The 24,037-nt window shown below is 45.5% G+C and overlaps 1 protein-coding gene across 2 annotated transcripts in view; it reads left to right on the top strand.

The window, feature by feature from the left end:
• The window catches only part of LOC126345089 (trichohyalin-like), a 38,118-nt gene extending 18,381 nt beyond the window's left edge, over window positions 1-19,737 (top strand). For both annotated transcript variants that reach the window (XM_050002075.1, XM_050002074.1), the window contains one exon: window positions 19,281-19,737. In XM_050002075.1, coding sequence (XP_049858032.1) covers window positions 19,281-19,323 — 43 coding nt within the window. In that variant the 3' untranslated portion in view covers window positions 19,324-19,737. The remainder of the gene's footprint in view (window positions 1-19,280) is intronic.
• The last annotated feature ends 4,300 nt before the right edge of the window (window positions 19,738-24,037 follow it).

Raw genomic sequence — 24,037 nt, 5'->3', positions numbered from 1 at the left:
GGAAATTGAAATAAGAACACCGTGAATTCACTGTCCCAGGAAGGGGAAACTTTATTGACACATTCCTGGGGTCAGATACATCACATGATCACACTGACAGAACCACAGGCACATAGACACAGGCAACAGAGCATGCACAATGTTGGCACTAGTACAGTGTATATCCATCTTTCGCAGCAATGCAGGCTGCTATTCTCCCATGGAGACGATCGTAGAGATGCTGGATGTAGTCCTGTGCAACGGCTTGCCATGCCATTTCCACCTGGCGCCTCAGTTGGACTAGCGTTCGTGCTGGACGTGCAGACCGCGTGAGACGACGCTTCATCCAGTCCCAAACATGCTCAATGGGGGACAGATCCGGAGATCTTGCTGGCCAGGGTAGTTGACTTACACCTTCTAGAGCACGTTGGGTGGCACGAGATACATGCGGACGTGCATTGTCCTGTTGGAACAGCAAGTTCCCTTGCCGGTCTAGGAATGGTAGAACGATGGGTTCGATGAAGGTTTGGATGTACCGTGCACTATTCAGTGTCCCCTCGACGATCACCAGAGGTGTACGGCCAGTGTAGGAGATCGCTCCCCACACCATGATGCCGGGTGTTGGCCCTGTGTGCCTCGGTCGTATGCAGTCCTGATTGTAGCGCTCACCTGCACGGCGCCAAACACGCATACGACCATCATTGGCACCAAGGCAGAAGCGACTCTCATCGCTGAAGACGACACGTCTCCATTCGTCCCTCCATTCACGCCTGTCGCGACACCACTGCAGGTGGGCTGCACGATTTTGGGGGGTGAGCGGAAGACGGCCTAACGGTGTGCGGGACCGTAGCCCAGCTTCATGGAGTCGGTTGCGAATGGTCCTCGCCGATACCCCAGGAGCAACAGTGTCCCTAATTTGCTGGGAAGTGGCGGTGCGGTCCCCTACGGCACTGCGTAGGATCCTACGGTCTTGGCGTGCATCCGTGCGTCGTTACGGTCCGGTCCCAGGTCGACGGGCACGTGCACCTTCCGCCGACCACTGGCGACAACATCGATGTACTGTGGAGACCTCACGCCCCACATGTTGAGCAATTCGGCGGTACGTCTACCCGGCCTCCCGCATGCTCACTATACGCACTCGCTCAAAGTCCGTCAACTGCACATACGGTTCACGTCCACGCTGTCGCGGCATGCTACCAGTGTTAAAGACTGTGATGGAGCTCCGTATGCTACAGCAAACTGGCTGACACTGACGGCGGCGGTGCACAAATGCTGCGCAGCTAGCGCCATTCGACGGCCAACACCGCGGTTCCTGGTGTGACCGCTGTGCCGTGCGTGTGATCATTGCTTGTCCAGCCTTCTCGCAGTGTCCGGAGCAAGTATGGTGGGTCTGATACACCGGGGTCAATGTGTTCTTTTTTCCATTTCCAGGAGTGTATTTAAGAAGACCGCGGGCAGAGTCGCTTTTTGGTGGATCTTGGTGTTCGGTTCCTATTTGAGCTAGGAATATGGGGTGCAAAGTCTTTGGTTTAGCCCGGAGCAGCGGCAGTCTGTATGCCATTCAAACGTCTGTCTTACAGAAACTATGTTTCAGTATATTAAGCAAGGTTTGAACGACGAACCGGAGACAGTGCCCGGGCAAACTGTGCGAATTGATTAAGTCCTTTTGAAAAAGATTTTAATTGATCTGAAATTAATACTCAGATAATGGCAACTTCTGTATGTGCACCGTTTGTATTTCAGGTTCAAGTACGTACGAAAAACATGTTTTTCTGGGAGATTTTTTAAGCATGCCATTTCTGTAATTTAAACTTGTAGAATCGGTTCAAACTTTGAACTGAAGTGGATAAATAGATAAATCTGAAACGAAATTTTTTATCCATTAATCTTTATCCACTGTCCGGGTACGATGGTTTAAAATCGAGGTAAAAGTAGCACGTAAAAGTCATTCTTACGTGAACTGAAAGTGTGGATGCTGTTCAAAGTGATTCAAATAAATAAAGAAAAATGCATTCTGACGGTAAAAATGAAAACTTTCTTTCAAAAATCTGACTTCATTCTGATTTTACGTGTAAAAAACACGTTTTGTTGTGAGTTTTTTACGCACACCACTGCTACGTTTCAGACTTGTTCGAATCTGTTCAAGATTTACAAGGTAGACAAAAACGTGTAATTAATGTTCGTCCTGTTGTTTTTTTGAAAGCTTTATGCTTTGTCACGATATAAGCAACATGGTTCGAAAGACAATGAAAAACCTGTACCTAATCGGTCGTCGCCCGACTCAACAAACATCTACAACGACTGCCAAGCTGTGGCGACCTAATTTCAAAATTATGCTAGAATAGAAGTAGATTACCAGAGTGAAAATGCTCCTATCACAGAACAAAAAAGGGCGAAAATCTCCTGGGCAGAGCCAGAGATATAAAAGAAGGGAAATAACTTTTGGACTTATCTTGCAGCTTCAAAGACATTTGAATCAAAACATCTTGATATATCCGCGCTTTTTTACGAGTTAACCCTATTCCGCCAGCTCTCTTAGCTGCAAGGTGTTGCCAAATTTATAGGCTGAAATTGCTAATACTGCGCCCAAAATCCAGAAGATCCCTCAGCCATAGTAAACAATACATAATGTCATATGGCTGAAAAACGTGTATGTAATATCTGAAAAAAGTTTTTATGACGGGTATAATTCCCGGAAGTGGTTTTGTTCCCGGGGGGACGGCAACATGCACAATGTTACTTCACTTGTCACGATGTATCATGTTATACGACATGTGTACTAATACTAACATGTAAAAATGCGCGAATATGTCAAGATGCTTTGATTTAAATGTCTTTGAAGCTGCAAGATAGTTGCAAAATTAGTTCCTAACTCTGCCCAGGACATACTCACCTTTTTTGTGCTATGATAGGAGCAGTTTTCATTCTAGTTCCATATGTGGCTGAGCATCCTACTTATCTGTTGGGAACCTGATTTTAGTACTCTGTTGGAAATGTTGTCAGTTCCATGAGACTATTATTTTTGAGTGATTTTATCATTTTCCTAATTTCATAGAGAGAGGTGGGCTATAATTTCAGTTCCATCAAACTGATAGATATTGTCTCTGCCATATATAGCCTTGCTTTTCCTAATGAACATATGGGTCCTATTTTCTCCACAACATATAAAAATGATTATTAAAATATTTTCCACTTCTGATTTTTTTTGTTAACAGACTTTTCATTCAGTTAGATGGTAGTAGCCTACAGTCTTCCTGTGCTCTTAGTATCTCTGTTTCCATTTCAACAACACTCCAAACTGTTTTCATTTCATTTTCAGATGGTGTTAATCTCAGACATAAGACACGGAGTTTTCGACTTTTTAATAGCTTTCCTCAATACAGCACAGTAGTTTTATAATATTTGACTGTTTCTGAGTCGCTATTAGATACATTTACCTTTTCCAGTTACAAGATATATTTATCACCTTAGTAGGCCATGGTTTCTTACATGATTTCTTACAATTACATTTCGCTGATTTCTTAGGGAAACTGTCTTCAAATATACTCACAAACGTATCATGAAATAAGTTATATTTCAAATTAACATATGGTTCCAGGTACATCTCATCCCAATCTAACTGCTGCAAACGTCCCTAAAATTTGCAATAGTTAAATCGTTAATTTAATGCACCAATTTGGAAGACTGTTCCACAGTATTGTACTGCAGAATAATTTTTAACATACTCGTATATCCGTATATCGCAACTTCTCCTTTTACGATATTGTATCTAGTTACATGTACTGGAACCTTATATCGACTTACATCTGCCTTTTCCATATCTGTGACTACATAATGTTCAGACAGGCATAGTACATCTGTTACATCTTCAGTTTCTAAATATTCTAAATAAACAAGAAGCTCATCTAGTTTGCATTTTGATCCCTGATATTCTGATGCAGTATACTAACACTATTTTTCACTGTACTTTGTAAAATATGTAGTACCTGCCCGTCTGAACTTCTCATTAAGCTTAATTCTTTTCAATATTGAATCACTAAACATGGATGTTAGCCTGAAAAATAGGTGCTTTCATGAGTTGCAGTGCTCCTTCCCCCTTAAGGATTTTGCTATCAGCCCAGCAAATTTATCCTTCCATATCCTCCTGAGATGCATGTCATGCCTAGTGAAATCTCTCCTACAAATAACATTAACCGGAACCAAACCCATATTTGACTCAGTAGCCACCTGAAGCAGTCGATACAAATCCGTATTGACCCTCCTTACAGAACTGTTCAACTAAGGTAGTTACAGAAAGTACTTTTAGCTGGTCACTCTCAATGTTATAGTCCCTAACAAACCTGTTTCCTGCTCCCTCCCTATCAAAACATGACTCTGCTTTGCAAAGCCCTTGCACAAGGATCCAACACCCTGTACCATTTGGGAAAAACGTGCACTACGCTTGCAAGAGTTTGTGATCTGGTACCGGTTACCTATTTTTCCAGCAAAATGTGGCACACGCCTTTTCCATGGCTGTTTCCTAGCAACATTCCCCCCCCCCCCCCCCCCCCCCTGCTCCAACTTTCTAGTTTTTCTGAAACGGTTGGTTTCTTTATGAAAGTCTGTTGGATATTAATCACATTTATGTCTACTTGAGCATCTTCGCCTCTTAACTGAGATATCAAGGTAAACCTGTATTTTGTGCCGGTGATGAAACCATCAGCTACTGTTCTACTTCTGTGGTCATTTTCGATTTTCTCTTATATCGCAGTAGTCTGCATTCAGAAATTGTGGCAACATTAGTTTGATAAGCCCATCCACGACAGCAATATCGTATCACATCGGATGGGAAAACTTGGTTGTTAATTCGCCTATGGCTAAAAATCGCATAAAAAGTAACTATGGAATGCGTTTTTGACTATTGTGAGACTGACGCAAGGCACACGTTGGAATCGAGAAACAGTATGTTTCATAACAGATCGGAGTCTCTCAGGAGTTACCTTCAGAATGCGTTGCACAATGCTTGCTTTCAGCTGCGTTTGTAATCAGAGAACTGAACGCAACATCTTTTAGGTAACCCCACGGCCAGAAGTCACACATATTACACATTACAGATAGGTGATCTGAACGCCCAGGCTATAGGGAAACGACGGATGGTAATTCTAGCATTTGCAAAGTGCCTCTGCAGCAGCTGCTTCACTGGCTGTACAATGTGCAGAGGTGTGCAGTCTTGTATAAAATTATCGTACACACACATCCACGCTGTTGGTGGGATGGAATGACGTTGGTGTGCAAAAGACTCTTATAGCATTTGTCAGTGACGGTACAGGTAACAGGACCAACAGAAGCCATCATCTCGACAAAAATATGGCCCTACGACAATGATGCCATCAACCCGCATCATACAGTTATCTTTGGAGATTGAAGTGGTACTAGCTGATGTGCGAACTTATTTTTCGGCGCCCATATTGCCTGTATCTGCGTTTCTGCGCACTGACATTTCCTTGGAGATGGAAATGGACTTCGTCTGTCGGCACAATGTTCCATCGCCATGCATTGTCCACTTCCACGCGAACAAGAAATTCTAGAGCAAACGTTTGTCTTACTGGTAAATCATCATGAAGAAGTTCCTGAACGTGGGTAATTCTGCATGGATAGTAAATTCAGGATGTTTCGTAGAATTTTATACACCATGCTCACAGGTATGTCGAACTTTCAGACAATTCCACGTGCATTGCATGCTTGCACACTACCGGTGGACCACCTCATGTAATGCTGTGGCCACATCTTTTACTGACGTCGGATCAATTGTTTTCCTCTCTATCATATTGCACTTCAAAAGAACGTGTGTTTTAGAATTTCGTAATCAGTTTCTCGGCACCCTTGGCAGACATCGATTGAACGCTTTTTCTCATACCCGGGACTTCTGCAGAGCTATTGACACACAGTCATCATTATCGTAAAAGTCTTGGCAGCAGCGCAAGATACAGCGTTAAGACAGTCATTCCTCGTCTCAGACACAAACTGAGGAACAGTAGTGTACTTCACGTCATTTATTTTACATATCCTGCCACTTGCAGCGCCATCTAGTGGTAAAATTTTAGTTATTTTTTTCGATAACGTTCCCCAGATCTTCGATAATATTCCCTCTAAATTTGATGTCATTTTGAACTGTGGTTTTTTTTTTACAGCATTTTGAAACTGAAACTTTAATACCTTAATCTTTTGTGTGTATGTGTGTGTGTGTGTGTGTGTGTGTGTGTGTGTGTGTGTGTGTGTGTGTGTGAGATTGTATATCCGTATAGGGTGATTATGATTGAAGTTTCAGTTTCAAAATGCTGTAAAAAAAAACCATTGCTCAAAACGACATCAAATTTGGAGGGAATATTATGGGAGATGTGGGGAACGTTATGGATATATATACGAGGGTGCTCTCAAAAGTAAGATCTCCTATTATTAAGTACAATGGCCTGTTTATTTCTACAATGGTTTACATCAGTTTACAGCTTGTACACTTAGCTATTTTTCGACATAATCACCATTTCTGTCGACGCATTTTTGTAGGCGCAGTGACAGTTTTTGTATGCCCATGTCATACCAGGTCGCCGCCATGCTGTTCAGAAAGTTATGAACCTCTTCTTTCATCTCGTCGTCGGAGCTGAATCGCTTTTCGGCCAAATATTTTTTTAACCTAGGGAACAGGTGATGGTCACTGTGCGACAAGTCAGGACTATAGGGTGGGTGGGTGATTATGTTCCACTGAAACTGTTGCAGGAGAGCAACGGTTTGCCGAACGATGTGTGGGCCAGCGTTGTCGTGGAGAATGTGTACGCCCTTGCTCAACATTCCTCTTCTCCGGTTCTGAACTGCCTTTTGATTGTTTTAGAGTCTCACGGTACCTGTCGGCGTTAATTGTGGTCCCAATGGGCATAAAGTCACCTACAATACCTCTTTACGATTCCAAAAAACGGTTGTCATGACTTTACTGGCAGACTATGTTTGTTTGAATTTCCGCAGCTTTGGCGAAAACGATGCCGCCACTGGCATGATTGCTGCTTGGTTTCAGGTGTAAAGTGGTATGCCCAGGTTTCGTCACCCGTGACAATTGAGTCCAGAAAGCTGTCCTGTTCGGCTGCAAGGCGGTGAAGAAATGCGCGAGAAGCATCAACTCGTTGCCGCATCTAGTCTTCAGTCGGCATGAGTGGCACCCATCTTGAGCACACCTTCCAGTAGTTCAATGTTTCCGTTAAAATTCTGTGAGCGGCGCTTCGGGAAACCTCAGGAACCAACGTGCAGAAATCATCCAGGTCGATCCGCCGATCTTCACGCATGCTTTGCTCAACCTTCAACACTGTCTCCTCAGAAATTGACGGTCTCCAGCTCCTTTGAATTTCGGCCCGACCGGCTGCAAACTCTCTACGAACATTTTTGACATTCATGCACGACTCACCATACACATCCGCCAATTGGCGATGGATTTCAATCGGCGCAGTGCCCTTTGTGTTCAAAAACCGAATAACTGCGCCCAATTCGCACTTGGGGGTGACATCCAACGGGAGCTCCTTTCTCAACGGCTGCCAAGCCACGACTGAGCTCCTCAGCGCGGCGTGCGCATGTTTACACACAGCTCGTGAAACACTCTTTATAACAGTGTGACCAGCAGCCACACAAACAGAGCTTTGTACTTATAAAAAAATAGGAGACCTTACTTTTGGGGTTACCCTCGTATTTCCTAATAGAAAAAGGGAAGTTCCCAGAAGACATGGTCGGACGTCAATGTAACTTCATACACATACACTCTATCGGTGCATATGTAAATTATTGTAGTTGCGATTCTCTGTAACAGGAAGACCAGCCAACAGACTGCATCAGTGTTTTTCTTGTTTAGTGTTGCTACTGGGTTTGGTAAGATATGCAAGGTGCATGAATAGCGTCAGATGTTGGGTTACCACAGTAAAGAACATGGAGATGCTGCATACTCGTGTTGGACAGGGCCTCATTATGGGTTTCCATTTGGCAGGCTGGTCGAATCGTGCAGTATCCATTCAGATGTGACAGTATCCCATTGTTGAACTCTGTGAGAACGTGAGGGCAGGCTTACTCGCCGTCATGATCCTAGTTCATTATGTCCGGCCACCACAACGGAGAATCGTCTTATTGTGTACTAAGCACATTGTACCCCTGCACATCTGCGCCTGCCTCCCAAAAACAAATAATGGACTCCCTACAACATCTGCTTCATCCCGTTAGTCGAAGACAAGTAGCAGCCAGACCAGAAATTATCACCCCATGTGTAGGCTCCCATTACCACTATAACTAAAACGTAGCATTTGGTGTGGTGCCATGGCTGGTAACATGGGCTCCTGATGAATGGAGTCACATCGAGTTCAGCAATGAGTCACAATTCTGCACTACCAGACTACATGGATGACCATCGTAGGCGAGTGTGGCAGCAATCTGCGGAGAGGTCCCATTATTCTAATGTTTTGGAGAGGCAGAGAGTTATTGCTCCTAATGCCTGGCGTGTTGAACAACGAGATACGACCTAAGGTCATGGATGGCAGTGATTGAGGGAACGTATGGCACAACAGTGCGTCACAGACATCCAGTATCCTTGGTGGCATTTTTTCAAGAGGACAATGCTCGTCGACACATGGCACGTGTCCACATGAACTGTCAGCTTGATGTTAAGGTACTCCTGTGGCCAGCAAGATCCCCTGATGTGTCCCCAACAGAATATGTGTGAGACCAGCTTGGACATCAGCTCCATCCCAGTGCCATTATCCAGGATATCATGAACCTGTTACAACAATTATGGGCCTAATTGCCTCAGGAGAGGATACAACGGCCTTATAACAACCTTCTCAACCAAATTAGTACGTGCATCCAGGTCAGAGAGGGCGCAATATCACACTAATAAGGGGGCTGATACTGCCAAGTTCTTTGTAAACTTGTCTCAACTTTCTAATCAGCGAAATAATATCACGTACCATGAAGTTTCAATTTGTTTCCTTCTTGCCTTCTGGGATCCTGAAAACCATGATTAGTAATTATATTACGTGTTCCTTAAATTTGTGATATCTAACTCTGCTGTTGTAGTGAATCGTCCCACAACCGTAAAATTAGACTGCAGCTTTTGTTAACTGCTGCTGCCATTTGTTCCAATGTCTGAGATTTACCCTGAAGAACGATAGGGTTTCAGCTTCATAGAACATCCCGTTCATCCTTCCAGGTCGAAGGACAATACTCGCACTTCATCAGACTGGAATCTATAAAGTATTCTAAGCTGCCGATTTACTAGGATCCGAATAAAATGTTGGAGAATGTTGTCTCTATAAACTGAAGTACATGCGGTATTACATATGTTAGTCGGTTTCGTAAGTTGACTGGGCTGGCGAACAATTTACTGTGCGTGAACCTGAGGGGAAGGACTTGAGATACCAACTGGAGAACAGAAAACTCCTTGCTGATAAGAAGATGATGAAGAGAAGGAAATGAGCTGCATTCCTGCATATCAAAAATATCGACCTGAGACTGAGCACAAAAAAATGACTAAGTTATTGCCAATGAGAAGGCCTCTTATGATACCTTCATAGGTATTTTCACTCCTTCTGACTTCGCTGTCTTTGAACGATATATTAATGAGTTCAGAAAACTCAGCCACTTCATGCTACCTGAGGAAAATGGGACCGTTCCTGTCCGTAGCGAAGTGACCCTCTCCATAACGTAAGCTCTGTAAATTAGAATGTGTGGAATCAGTTGATGGGTATCCTACACTGCCCGATACTACGGTGATGACAGCTTATATGCCCCAACCTGAGGTATTTATAGCGGTGATGGAAAGGGAGAAAATATCGATGCACATCTCATGTAATCCCGTGCACATGAACGTAGTTGGGAAGAATCTGCGAATCGAAAGTTAGATAACATGTCTGATGTTGAGCCATAGTTGGCTTCCCTTCACGAACTGTTTTATTGGGGAAACTCTTCACGCCAATCACTTTAACAGCTGGTTTGATTTCATAAAGTACTGTATTTCCTGATCGTCATATTCTAAATGTTACCTCCATAATAACACCATACTTAAGCGCCATGTGTCTAGGTATGAATGCCGTTAAATTGTGCTTTACACATAAATCTCTATTAAATGTTTGCTTGCGTGCATCCTTTACTTCCATTTTGATTCTGTTTTTACTAGCAGATGTAATATTAATAATGGTGTCTTTAGTTTCAGGATGACCCAAGTGTATTAACTTCCTGACAGATACTGGATGCATTTTCCTAACACTATCATTTCTACATTAAATACACTCCTGGAAATGGAAAAAAGAACACATTGACACCGGTATGTCAGACCCACCATACTTGCTCCGGACACTGCGAGAGGGCTGTACAAGCAATGATCACACGCACGGCACAGCGGACACACCAGGAACCGCAGTGTTGGCCGTCGAATGGCGCTAGCTGCGCAGCATTTGTGCACCGCCGCCGTCAGTGTCAGCCAGTTTGCCGTGGCATACGGAGCTCCATCGCAGTCTTTAACACTGGTAGCATGCCGCGACAGCGGGAACGTGAACCGCATGTGCAGCTAACGGACTTTGAGCGAGGGCGTATAGTGGGCATGCGGGAGGCCGGGTGGACGTACCGCCGAATTGCTCAACAAGTGGGGCGTGAGGTCTCCACAGTACATCGATGTTGTCGCCAGTGGTCGGCGGAAGGTGCACGTGCCCGTCGACCTGGGACCGGACCGCAGCGACACACGGATGCACGCCAAGACCGTAGGATCCTACGCAGTGCCGTAGGGGACCGCACCGCCACTTCCCAGCAAATTAGGGACACTGTTGCTCCTGGGGTATCGGCGAGGACCATTCGCAACCGACTCCATGAAGCTGGGCTACGGTCCCAGACACCGTTAGGCCGTCTTCCGCTCACGCCCCAACATCGTGCAGCCCGCCTCCAGTGGTGTCGCGACAGGCGTGAATGGAGGGATGAATGGAGACGTGTCGTCTTCAGCGATGAGAGTCGCTTCTGCCTTGGTGCCAATGATGATCGTATGCTTGTTTGGCGCCGTGCAGGTGAGCGCCACAATCAGGCACACAGGGCCAACACCCGGCATCATGGTGTGGGGAGCGATATCCTACACTGGCCGTACACCTCTGGTGATCGTCGAGGGGACACTGAATAGTCATCGAACCCATCGTTCTACCATTCCTAGACCGGCAAGGGAACTTGCTGTTCCAACAGGACAATGCACGTCCGCATGTATCCCGTGCCACCCAACGTGCTCTAGAAGGTGTAAGTCAACTACCCTGGCCAGCAAGATCTCCGGATCTGTCCCCCATTGAGCATGTTTGGGACTGGATGAAGCGTCGTCTCACGCGGTCTGCACGTCCAGCACGAACGCTGGTCCAACTGAGGCGCCAGGTGGAAATGGCATGGCAAGCCGTTCCACAGGACTACATCCAGCATCTCTACGATCGTCTCCATGGGAGAATAACAGCCTACATTGCTGCGAAAGGTGGATATACACTGTACTAGTGCCGACATTGTGCATGCTCTGTTACCTGTGTCTATGTGCCTGTGGTTCTGTCAGTGTGATCATGTGATGTATCTGACCCCAGGAATGTGTCAATAAAGTTTCCCCTTCTTGGGACAATGAATTCACGGTGTTCTTATTTCAATTTCCAGGAGTGTATAATGTCGCACAGTAGAGCAGCAAGTGCAGATGCCACTAAATGGGCCGTGTCTGGCAGAGCCCAATGAGATTGTAACCAAATGCCAACATAGCAGACCTGAAGTACAAACAAGCTAGGAGCTCGTTTCATCGGACTATGAAGGAGGATAGCCAAAAACTGATGTAGCACTTTGACAACAGTGCGGCGCAGAAAGAATGCTTCACTGTAATGACGTAAATGTAGTAACTTCATCAATAGATATTATAAGAACTGTTTTCAGAATGCAAAACTCGTATTAAGGAACGTTCTGAAATCCTGAAGTTAAACGCTAGAGCAGCCGAGAGCGCTGACAGGCTCAAGAAACGAAAGGACACTTGGTCACCAGCGTGGGATGGATCGCATCATTATCTGCTATAAGACCTCTGCCCCCCTCAAGCTCTTTCTCAGAGTGAGGCCATTCCATCTGCAGCAGCTCTATTAAGTTGCAGGATTCTCTGATGAATTCAACGATTGTTTACAAGCAGCCGCCAACTTGGGTACAAGTTCATAGACATCCGGCTGTGGAACGAACTTTTGATCTGCACGCTTCAGTCCTACCAGGCGCAATGTGACTGACTGACTGAGAATGAGGGCCGGGTCGATCTTCTGTAGATGAAGAACCGATCTGCCCATCTTCAGGCTGTTTAGTGTTGGAGGCTGGGCGCCTGAGTTGCCATTACTGGGGCAGTACAAGTACCAACTTAATGGCTGTTTGCTGGGACCACCACTCGAGCTGTCCTTCATGTTGCTGTCGAGTCTTCCACCTTAATGCTGTCTCGACAACCGACTACGGGTGTCTGCAGTATTCTGGGATCAAGTCCAGGTGCAGCTCAATTGACTGAAAGTTCTGAGGTTCCCACAGGCGTCCACAGCCTTGCTGGGCTTTTAAGACACACGGCCGCCGCACCCTCGTAGGGGGCACGGCACTGACCACGGGCAGTGCTAGAACCTACGCTCAGCAAGTTCCTTGCTCTGCAGTTACATGCAACCTCGTGGTTTCAAAGAGCCTGCACTCAGCAAACAGGCTGTGAGGCAATACCGGGAAGAAGATAGAGTGATTGTAAAACTCTCGCCAGTAAATGATAAACGCTTGATCTATTTTGACGTAGTATCCGAATCTGCAATAAAAAGGGTGTTCGCATTTGAAAATAGAAAGTTGAGCACTGCATGAGACGGAACGTTTTAGCACAGACAAATGTCCCCTTCGAAAATATTAACTTTTCACCTCAAACACTTCTTTCATACGATGGGTGTTTGTCAAGATATTTAGTTGTTCCAAGTTAAAACAAGCACCATATACACCCATGCTCATTGCAGAATGTCGTGCCACCCAACGTGGCACTATACAAAACTGGCGCTAATAGCATAGAGCCGGCCGCTGTGGCCGAGCGGTTGTAGGCGCTTCAGTCCCGAACCGCGCGACTGCTACGGTCGCAGATTTGAAGCCTGCCTCTGGCATGGATGTGTGTGATGTCCTTAGGTTAGTTAGGTTTAAGTAGTTCTAAGTTCTAGGGGACTGATGACCTCAGATGTTAAGTACCATAGTGCTCAGAGCCATTTGAACCAATATTAATAGCATAGACACATAGGGAACACACACGACACAGATATGTAAGTCCACGGAATTGGTGACAAATTGAGAAAATCGTTCCGAAACACATGTACTACAAAACGCCACTGTTTCCCGCGCATGTACTCCGACAGCAATATGGGATATGATCACCATGCATACGTACACAGGCCGCACAACGGTTTAGCATACTCTGGATCAGGTGGTCGAGCAGCTGCTGCGGTATAGCCTCCCATTCTCGCACCAGTGCCTGTCGGAACTCCTGAAGTGTCGTAGTGGTTTGAAGACGTGCAGAGATACGTCGACCAGGATCATCCCAGACGTGATAGATGGGGTTTACGTCTGGAGAACTGGCAGGCCACTCCATTCGCCTGATAGCTTCTGTTTCAAGGTACTCCTCCACAATGGCAGCTCGGTGGGGCCGTGCGTTAACATCCATCAGGAAAAAGGTGAGACCCACTGCATCCCCACCTGACCTGTTAACAGTTCCTCTGACAAAGACATGCAGGGGTCTACGTGCACCAATCATAACCTCACCCCACACCATCAAACCACAACCTCCATACTGGTCCCTTTCAAGAACGTTAAGGGGTTGGTATCTGGTTCCTGGTTCACGCCAGGTGAAAACCCGGCGAGAATCACTGTTCAGACTATACCTGGACTCGTCCATGAACATAACCTGGGACCACTGTTCCAATGACTATGTACTGTGTTCTTGACACCAGGCTTTACAGGCTCTCTTGTGACCAGGGGTAAGTGGAATGCACCTTTCAGGTGTCTGGGCGAAAAATCCATGTCTGTTCAGTCGTCTGTAGACTGTGTGTCTGGAGACAACTGTTCCAGTGGTTGCATTAAGGTCCCGAGCAAGGCTACATGCAGTACTCCGTGGCTGTCTGCGGTCACTGATGGTGAGATATCGGTCTTCTTGCGGTGTTGTTCACCTTGGTCATCCCGTACTGTATCGTCTGGGATCGTTTCCTGTCTGCTAGAATCGTTGCCATAATCTTGAGATCACACTTTGTGGCACACGGAGGCCCCGTGCTACGACCTGCTGTGTTTGACCAGCCTCCAGTCGCCATAGTATTCTGCCCCTCATAACGTCATGAATATGTGTTCTTTGAGCCATTTTCAACACACAGTCACCATTAACACATTTCAAAACGTCTGCACACGTACTCGTTGCACCGTACGCTAACATGCATCAACGCACCTCTGTGTTGACATGCATCAACCTCTGCGTATGTGGAGCGCTGCCAGCGCCATCGTGCGACGACCGCAGATCAAATGCACCGCATGGTCATACCCCGAGGTGATTTAAACCCGCAAACCGCCCACCAAAGCGTTGTTTCACCATGTATCAGCTTAACCTTAATTTATGAGCATGAGTGTAAATTATCTAGTTTGGTGAGTAGTAAATCAGTATCATTTGGGGAAAGGTCGCACTGTCTCCTAACTGGACCCGTACCAGCAATCGATACAGAGTGAGCACTGTGCCAGGATGTGCGCCGATTGAGGTTGGTGGGCCAACGTACGAAGGAAGTTTATCGCTTAATCTAGCTCCGAAACAAATGTGGGCATACCATGTCTGTCGTGAGTCGTAGACTACAATTACGTCTACATCTGTATTTTGTAAACCAACTTACGGAATTTGGCGGAGGGTTCTTCGTTTATCATTGTTACTTCCACCCCTTTCTGCTCCAGTTCCTATCATTGTTACTTCCACCCTTTTCTGCTCCAGTTCCGAAGTGTCTGCTCGAGAACTACTGCTGGTAAATTTCCAGTTGAGTTCAAACCTCTCTAAATTTACCTACAGTCGTTGACTCTCCTGGGAATGATTTTAAACCATCCTGTTATGAATAATGCCTCTCTTGCAGAGACTGACACTGGATATTTTTTTATAATTGAGGCTTCAGCTGCGTTTAAGTATGCAGTGAAACTCTCTTTGCTTCCGGAACAGCTTCTTAGCAACACTGTCGAACCCTGTCGGATATTTCACTTCCCTCATTACTTTGCTCAGCACACCGGCAACTTTGACGAAGAGCACGTTGTTATTGCCTGCCGCCTGGGAACTACTATCACCGAAGCAGTGAAGCTGGTCGGCTGTTCGCATGCCATTGACTTGAGCATCTTTAGAAAGTGGTTCATTGACAGCGAAACCACGAGTAGGCAGCAAAAAATTTCCAGAATGAGATTTTCACTCTGAAGCGGAGTGTGCGCTGATATGAATCTTCCTGGCAGATTAAAACTGTGTGCTGGACCGAGACTCGAACTCGGGAACTTTGCCTTTCGCGGGCAAGTGCTGTATCAACTGAGCTAACCAAGCCCGACTCACGCCCCCTCCTCACACCTTTACTTCTACCAGTACCTCGTCTCCTACCTTCCAGACTTTACAGAAGCTCTCCTGCGGACCTTGCAGAACTGGCGCTACTGAAAGAAAGGATATTGCGGAGACATGGCTTAGCCACAGCCTGGGGGATGTTTCCAGAATGAGATTTTCACTCTGCAGTAGAGCACTTGCCCGCGAAAGGCAAAGGTCTTGAGTTCGAGTCTCGGTCCGGCACACAGGTTTGATCTGCCAGGAAGTTTCATATCAGCGCACACTCCCCTACAGAGTGGAATTCTCATTCTGGAAACATCAACCACGCAAACAGTTGTTCCAAACGATGATGCCACTGACGTATACTAGAGTGGGCTGTATTTCAGTATGGAAGGCACTCACTTATACTTCCATGGGTTCTGCAGTAGTAATCGAATGCACCTTGACAGTTGTAGACTACATGATTGCTATTGTGGATCACCTTCAACTTGTCGTGCTTGATGCCTTCCCCAATGGCGAGGCATCTTCTTGTAGGGTAACTGTCCGTGTCACAGGACTACAATCGTGCTTTAGTGGTTTCTTGACATGACAATCAACTCGCACTGGTGTCTTGGCTACCAAATTCGCCTGTACCCAGTGGAACACTTCTGGGATGCTATCAGATGTCATCTCCTCACACTCAAACTACCGTCCCGACATTTGAGGGAAATGGCTGACCTGTTTATACACATCTGGTGCCCTTACCTATGGAGACCTACCAAGGACTTGCCGAGTTGACACTACGCAGAGTCGCTGCTCTGTTGCCCTCCACAAGTGGACCAACACGCTACTAAAAATGTGGTCACCATGTTTTGGCTCATCAGTGTATACATATGCGCAAGTGCTCAAAATCAAAGCAAAAAACCGTTGTTTCCTCGTCTTGTGTCTAGTTGACCATATAATCATACAAACTGTCAACAGATGTCCGTAAAATCGTCGTCTACACATAAAATTGCATTCCAGTCAACGGACGACAACGTCAACGTGGTAGTGTTTGCTGAGTAGTCCCACATCCACAATCGCTGTACATACAGGCACTGACGGTGCAGTATGGCACAAAGAAGACACCCACCAGACTCTCTGCGGTGGAGATCAATAAGAAGAATGGAAGCAGGACAGATGAGGTCCGAATCGTTGTTTCTCGGATGTGGCAACCATTTATAGAGACCGAACCTGTAACCCAAAGACAAGGACAGAGCAGACCGCGTCTGATATCAGAAAGACAGAAAAGTTATTTGGATGTAAGGGCACGATCTACGGCCTTATCACTGCATGGCAACTGGCGTCTGACGCCGCAGCATCCATTGGACGGGTTGTATTGAGACAAACGTTATCCAGAAAACTTCAGCAGAGGGGCCCATATTGTTGGAGACCTGCTGTATATGTACCTCTGATGCGTCTTCACGTGAGAGAACGTCTGAAGTGGAACTGTCAACATGCCACCTGGGCGGTCGAACAGTGGGCCAATGTTATTTTCACAGATGAGTCCCAATTTTGTCTGGAAAATGATTCTCGACGCATTCGCATCTGGAGGGAACAAGGAACACGATTTTGGGACCCAAACATTATGAAAAGGCGCCGATATCCAGGAGAATCCCTAATGTTGTGGGCGGGCATTATGTTGACCGCATGAATACCTCTTCATGAAATTGTACGGGTGAATCGGCAAGGTTTAACTGCTATCATGTATCGCGACGAGTCTTGGGACCTCATGTGCGGCTGTTGCGAGGTGGTGCTGGCTCAGACTTTGTACACTCCTGGAAATTGAAATAAGAACACCGTGAATTCATTGTCCCAAGAAAGGGAAACTTTATTGACACATTCCTGGGGTCAGATACATCACATGATCACACTGACAGAACCACAGGCACATAGACACAGGCAACAGAGCATGCACAATGTCGGCACTAGTACAGTGTATATCCACCTTTCGCAGCAATGCAGGCTGCTATTCTCCCATGGAGACGATCGTAGAGATGCTGGATGTAGTTCTGTGGAACGGCTTGCCATGCCATTTCCACCTGGCGCCTCAGTTGGACCAGCGTTCGTGCTGGACGTGCAGACCACATGAGATGACGCTTCGTCCAGTCCCAAACATGCTCAATGGGGGACAGATCCGGAGATCTTGCTGGCCAGGGTAGTTGACTTACACCTTCTAGAGCACGTTGGGTGGCACGGGAAGTTCCCTTGCCGGTCTAGGAATGGTAGAACGATGGGTTCGATGACGGTTTGGATGTACCGTGCACTATTCAGTGTCCCCTCGACGATCACCAGAGGTGTACGGCCAGTGTAGGAGATTGCTCCCCACACCATGATCCCGGGTGTTGGCCCTGTGTGCCTCGGTCGTTTACAGTCCTGATTGTGGCGCTCACCTGAACGGCGCCAAACACGCATACGACCATCATTGGCACCAAGGCAGAAGCGACTCTCATCGCTGAAGACGACACGTCTCCATTCGTCCCTCCATTCACGCCTGTCGCGACACCACTGGAGGCGGGCTGCACGATGTTGGGGTGTGAGCGGAAGACGGCCTAACGGTGTGCGGGACCGTAGCCCAGCTTCATGGAGACGGTTGCGAATGGTCCTCGCCGATACCCCAGGAGCAACAGTGTCCCTAATTTGCTGGGAAGTGGCGGTGCGGTCCCCTACGGCACTGCGTAGGATCCTACGGTCTTGGCGTGCATCCGTGCGTCGCTGCGGTCCGGTCCCAGGTCGACGGGCACGTGCACCTTCCGCCGACCACTGGCGACAACATCTATGTATTGTGGAGACCTCACGCCCCACGTGTTGAGCAATTCGGCGGTACGTCCACCCGGCCTCCCGCATGCCCACTATACGCCCTCGCTCAAAGTCCGTCAACTGCACATACGGTTCACGTCCACGCTGTCGCGGCATGCTACCAGTGTTAAAGACTGCGATGGAGCTCCGTATGCCACGGCAAACTGGCTGACACTGACGGCGGCGGTGCACAAATGCTGCGCAGCTAGCGCCATTCGACGGCCAACACCGCGGTTCCTGGTGTGTCCGCTGTGCCGTGCGTGTGATCATTGCTTGTACAGTGTCCGGAGTGTCCGGAGCAAGTATGGTGTGTCTGACACACAGGTGTCAATGTGTTCTTTTTTCCATTTCCAGGAGTGTATTAATGGACGACAATGATAAACCTCACAGAGTAAGAGCGGTTGACGTTTTCTTGGGAACGGAAGATATTGCACGTATGGCGTGGCCTGCTTGCTCTCCCGATCTGAATCCCATATAGCATGTCTGGAGTGTACTATGAAGGTGGGTTGCATCACTTCGAAATCCACCAACCACTCTCCAAGACTTTCGAGCATCTCTTCGTGAGGAATGGACATTATTGCCTCAACATGAAATTGATGATATCATTCACAGCATGTCCACCGTTGTCAGCACTATATTACTGCCAGAGTTGGTTACACCCCATACTGAACACATTAACAAGTTGTGGGAAGTTGGAAAAAAGAGAATAACATTTTTGTCTACCGTTACGTATATTGCAGTTGTGTAGGTTGTGTATACTTTACATTTTCCTACTGAACTATCGCCTGTTTATACTGTTTTGTAGCAAAAGAAACACAACCTTGCAAAATTTCCGTTTGATGCTTTAATTTTGGACAACAGTGAATTTACAGTATCCTTGCTAACACAATTTTCTTTTTTCTAGGTCATTCCGTGAATTTAAAAATCTTGCAGTGCCTCCTTTCTGAAGAAATAACCGTCAGAAATTTGTTGGAACTATCCACGACAGCAGCAAATTAAAGTAATAGTATCAAGTGCTCAATATCCAAAAATGTTGTGTTTTTTGCTTCTACTTTAACCACTGATGTGGCTCTTGGAAGAAAAATACAACACTGTGTTCAGATTTTTCCATCAAAAATCTGTAGTGTCTCAGACTACATCTACGAAAGTCTACTGGTGTGATGCGAACTTGTGAAGTAAGGGAAGTTGTTTATCTGGCCTTTTCTGACTGTTCGTCTTAATTTTCCATTTTATAATTCTATTCACTACGTATAAATGGTATCAAAGATTCAACTAATGCAGTGACGGTCAAAGTACTTCTGATTAGCCTGTGTTGTATTGGATTGTTTCTTTCAATAAAGCTAAGTGCGTTCTTTCGTTCACCACTTCTTCTATGACTGCGGAATTCCTAGCAATCGACTTATTTATTTATTTTTTTATTTTATTTATCGTTTATTTACCTTGACCAGATAAGGGCCTTAAGGCCCTCTCTTACATACGGCCATGAAGAACACATAGCAAAATATTAATAATAATAATAATAATAATAATAACAATAATATAATTGACACTAGTAATGATAATAATTTACAATAATAATGAAAATAATAGTTGCCACTAATAATAATGATAAAGGGCGTTAGCGCTGATCCATCGACAAAATGTCTTATTAAAAAGTTAATGGTGCATTACGAGTTACAAATCTCCTCCTTAAGTTGCAGTAGCAGATTATAGCTCCAAAATTTATTCCTTGTTAGTAATAAAAACTGTTAATGCAGTATGTTTAGTCAATGTTTAAGGAGAGAACTCTATGACGATGTGAAAGTTTTTACCTAACTTGTAGTTGGTGTCAGCATCCTGGAGTTGCGATGCGTGCGTAAACTTGTAAAGGAAACTTTAGATCCTGGAATTTTTGACAGAATAGGCTGAAGTATTTTGCTGTCTTTTCACAAATCTGCCATTAATTTCCACTGCTTGTTGTTTAGCAAGCACAAAGTCACAAGCCCTCTTTACATCCAGTAAATTTCACAAAATTGTTACACGACATAATGCATAGTTCTTCATTGATATCTAGCAAAGAGTTTCATGCACTGTTCATCACAACTGTAGGAATACAAGTGACTAAGTGAAGTACTGACGCAGTGAAGTTACCTGGCACCAAAACTGCAAAACACATGAATAACGCTTTGTCTTAAAAGCTTTCGGGACAATCGATGACTCAGATTAGTACTTTCTAAACTTACATATCTTTAAGATTTAACATAGTTCCAAGTTAGTACTTGTAATTTTGAGATATAAATTCTCTGGAAGTATTATAAAAATGAAAGAGATGGACAAAGATGTCTAAATAAATTGAATATTACGTATCTTAAGCCATGTCATTAATTTCACGTAATATGTACTGGCAAATTAATAAATAATTTAGTGGCATTTATTTTCTATAACATTAGTGCTCAGTTCCGTAACTCACTTGCCACTCCTAGTGCAACACAGTGACATTTTACAAACAGGACAGGCCAGTCTGTCCTGTGCAATCTGCTCCCTGTAGGGAAAAACTGTAACTCTGTCTACGTGGAATTGGACTTTCCAGGTCCTTTGTGCATGAACGAACTGCCGAACAGGCGCTGACAGCGGATGCCTCGGATAGCCTGGAGACGCTGCAGCGAGCAGACGTGTGTCTCGACCAGCCAAGGGTCAAAACTCGGGGGCACCTTTTAAAGTGTTACCAAAAATCACCTAGTGCACCTTGTAAAGTAATGCAGAATAAAGTATTTTTATACAGTATGCCATGCTGTGTTCAGTCTAATTGTGGAGTGGAAATAAGAGTTGGGCAGCGATTCCTCTCGTACTACACATTTGAAACTTAAATGTATCAGTGCAGGACCACAGGCCTGAAAGTGAACGGTGTACAGTTGGATTGAATTTACAAAATTTAAGTAATAAAGTTGCGTTGATTTTTCATAGTGTGACCTAGTAGTGTATGAAACTATCGATATATAATCGGTGAAATATATATGAGCATAGTTTTACCTGAGAGCTAAAAATTTCGTAAATGTTCAGAATGACGAATCAGGTACTTTACGACCAAAATGAGGTGTAAACATGATTTAAAAAACAATTGGTATCATAGATTTCCGTAACAGAGAGAAATTCCATAAGATACTGTCTTATTACATGAGTACATGACATTAAGACAACTTTATATCTATGTTTCATTTCCCTCAGAATTACAATACTGCGTTAATCACAAGTATCCTTAAGCACAGAGAAAAAAATAAGTCACACCAGGCAGATACCGCTAAAGCCGCGCCGTTAGCCCTGATAACAGCCTTAACTCAGGGAGAAGAGGGTCTTCAACTTCCTTCAGGTAATGAAATGTCGTGTGACGAGAGCTTCCCGTCGGGTAGACCGCTCGCCTGGTGCAAGTCTTTCGATTTGACGCCACTTCGGCGACTTGCGCGTCGATGGGGATGAAATGATGATGATTAGAACAACACAACACCCAGTCCCTGGGCAGAGAAAATCTCCGACCCAGCCGGGAATCGAACCCGGGCCCTTAGGATTGACAGTCTGTCGCGCTGACCACTCAGCTACCGGGGGCGGGCTTGCTTCAGGTGTGCCATATCTAGCTGAAGCCACTAACTGATGATTAGATTCCATAGAGCTACCAAACTGCAAGAATAATGATTGCTTCATGTCTCTCACTTTCTATTGCATTACGTTCGACTAATTTAGCTGCCCAGTAGACATCTACATTTACATCTACATGTACATGGATACTCTGCAAATCACATTTAGGTGCCTGGCAGAGGGTTCATCGAACCACCTTCACAATTCTCTATTATTCGACTAACGTATAGCGCGCGGAAAGAATGAAGACCTATATCTTTCCATACGAGCTCTGATTTCCCTTATTTTATCGTGGTGATCGTTTCTCCCTATGTAGGTCGGTGTCAACAAAATATTTTCGCATTCGGAGGAGAAAGTTGGTGATTGGAATTTCGTGAGAAGATTCCGTCGCAACGAAAAACGCCTTTTTTCTAATGATGTCCAGCCCGAATCCTGTATCATTTCTGTGATACTTTCTTCCATATTTGCTAATAATACGAAACGTGCTTCCTTTCTTTGAATTTTCTCGATGTTCTCCGTCACACCTATCTGGTGAGGATCCCACACCGCGCAGCAGTATTCTAAAAGAGGACGGACGAACGTAGTATAGGTAGTCTTCTCAGTAGGTCTGTTGCATTTTCTAAGTGTCCTGCCAATAAAAAGCAGTCTTTGGTTAGCCTTTCCCACAACATTTTATGTGTTCCTTCCAATTTAGATTGTTCGTAATTGTAATTATTAGGTATTTAGTTGAATTTACGGCTTTCAGGTTAGACTGATTTATCCTGTAACTGAGTTTAACGAGTTACTTTTAGCACTCATGTGGATGACCTCACACTTTTCGTTACTTAGGGTCAACTGCCACTTTTCGCACCATTCAGATGTCTTTTCTAATCGTTTTGCAGTTTGTTTTGACGCGCAAACGAAGAACGCAGGCTTCGCACGCTATGAACCATTTTGCCGTCTTGGAAGACGGGAGTGCGAACAGGACACTTACCACCTAAATACAGAAGAAAGCGCCGCACAGGGTCATCGATAACCTTTGAATAAACATCGTGGTTCACATTCTTGATCCATATACGAAAAACATACCAAAGCTTCACACTGCCGCCTCCAGCCTGAACATCACCATTAACATACGAAGGGTTAGACGACTCATTGGACCATTGTTGCATATGATGATTTGCATCATTAAAACGGGGCAATGTCACATTGTACGCCTCCGGTCGTTTGCTGTCAGCTTTCTGCGTTGTTCGGCCCACTGAAGGCATCCAGCGCTGTGTGAAGCTGTCACTGATGACAGTGTGCTTTGAGCGCTGTGTGAAGCTGTCACTGATGACAGTGTGCTTTGAGCGCTGTGTGAAGCTGTCACTGATGACAGTGTGCTTTGAGCGCTGTGTGAAGCTGTCACTGATGACAGTGTGCTTTGAGCGCTGTGTGAAGCTGTCACTGATGACAGTGTGCTTTGAGCGCTGTGTGAAGCTGTCACTGATGACAGTGTGCTTTGAGCGCTGTGTGAAGCTGTCACTGATGACAGTGTGCTTTGAGCGCTGTGTGAAGCTGTCACTGATGACAGTGTGCTTTGAGCGCTGTGTGAAGCTGTCACTGATGACAGTGTGCTTTGAGCGCTGTGTGAAGCTGTCACTGATGACAGTGTGCTTTGAGCGCTGTGGGAAGCTGTCACTGATGACAGTGTGCTTTGAGCGCTGTGTGAAGCTGTCACTGATGACAGTGTGCTTTGTCTCTGACTCAAAATGTCCCCTGCGTGTAGTTCCCTTCGCAGTCTTCCCTCAGAAATTGGTTGAGATGGATCTGGAATCACTGGCAGCAAAAATTCCTATTGGGCTTTGCACCGATTTTCATGGACAAGGCGCAGTGATACACCAGCAAATCGGGCAATTTCATTGATAGTGTGGTTATGGGCACGTCCAAACGCGACATCCACTCTTCCACCAGCCCATTGCGTTGGTTCCACATAGCCGACTGACATTTTCATACCACTCGAATGCCATGATTTGTGTATATTAGCTGTGGAGGGTCACACGACCTTCAACAAGCAGATCTATATTACCTGCA

Source organism: Schistocerca gregaria, chromosome 1 (genome assembly GCF_023897955.1).
Source record: "Schistocerca gregaria isolate iqSchGreg1 chromosome 1, iqSchGreg1.2, whole genome shotgun sequence".
Taxonomy (NCBI): Eukaryota; Metazoa; Arthropoda; class Insecta; order Orthoptera; family Acrididae; genus Schistocerca; species Schistocerca gregaria.
This window is presented reverse-complemented; position numbering and strand designations above follow the sequence as displayed.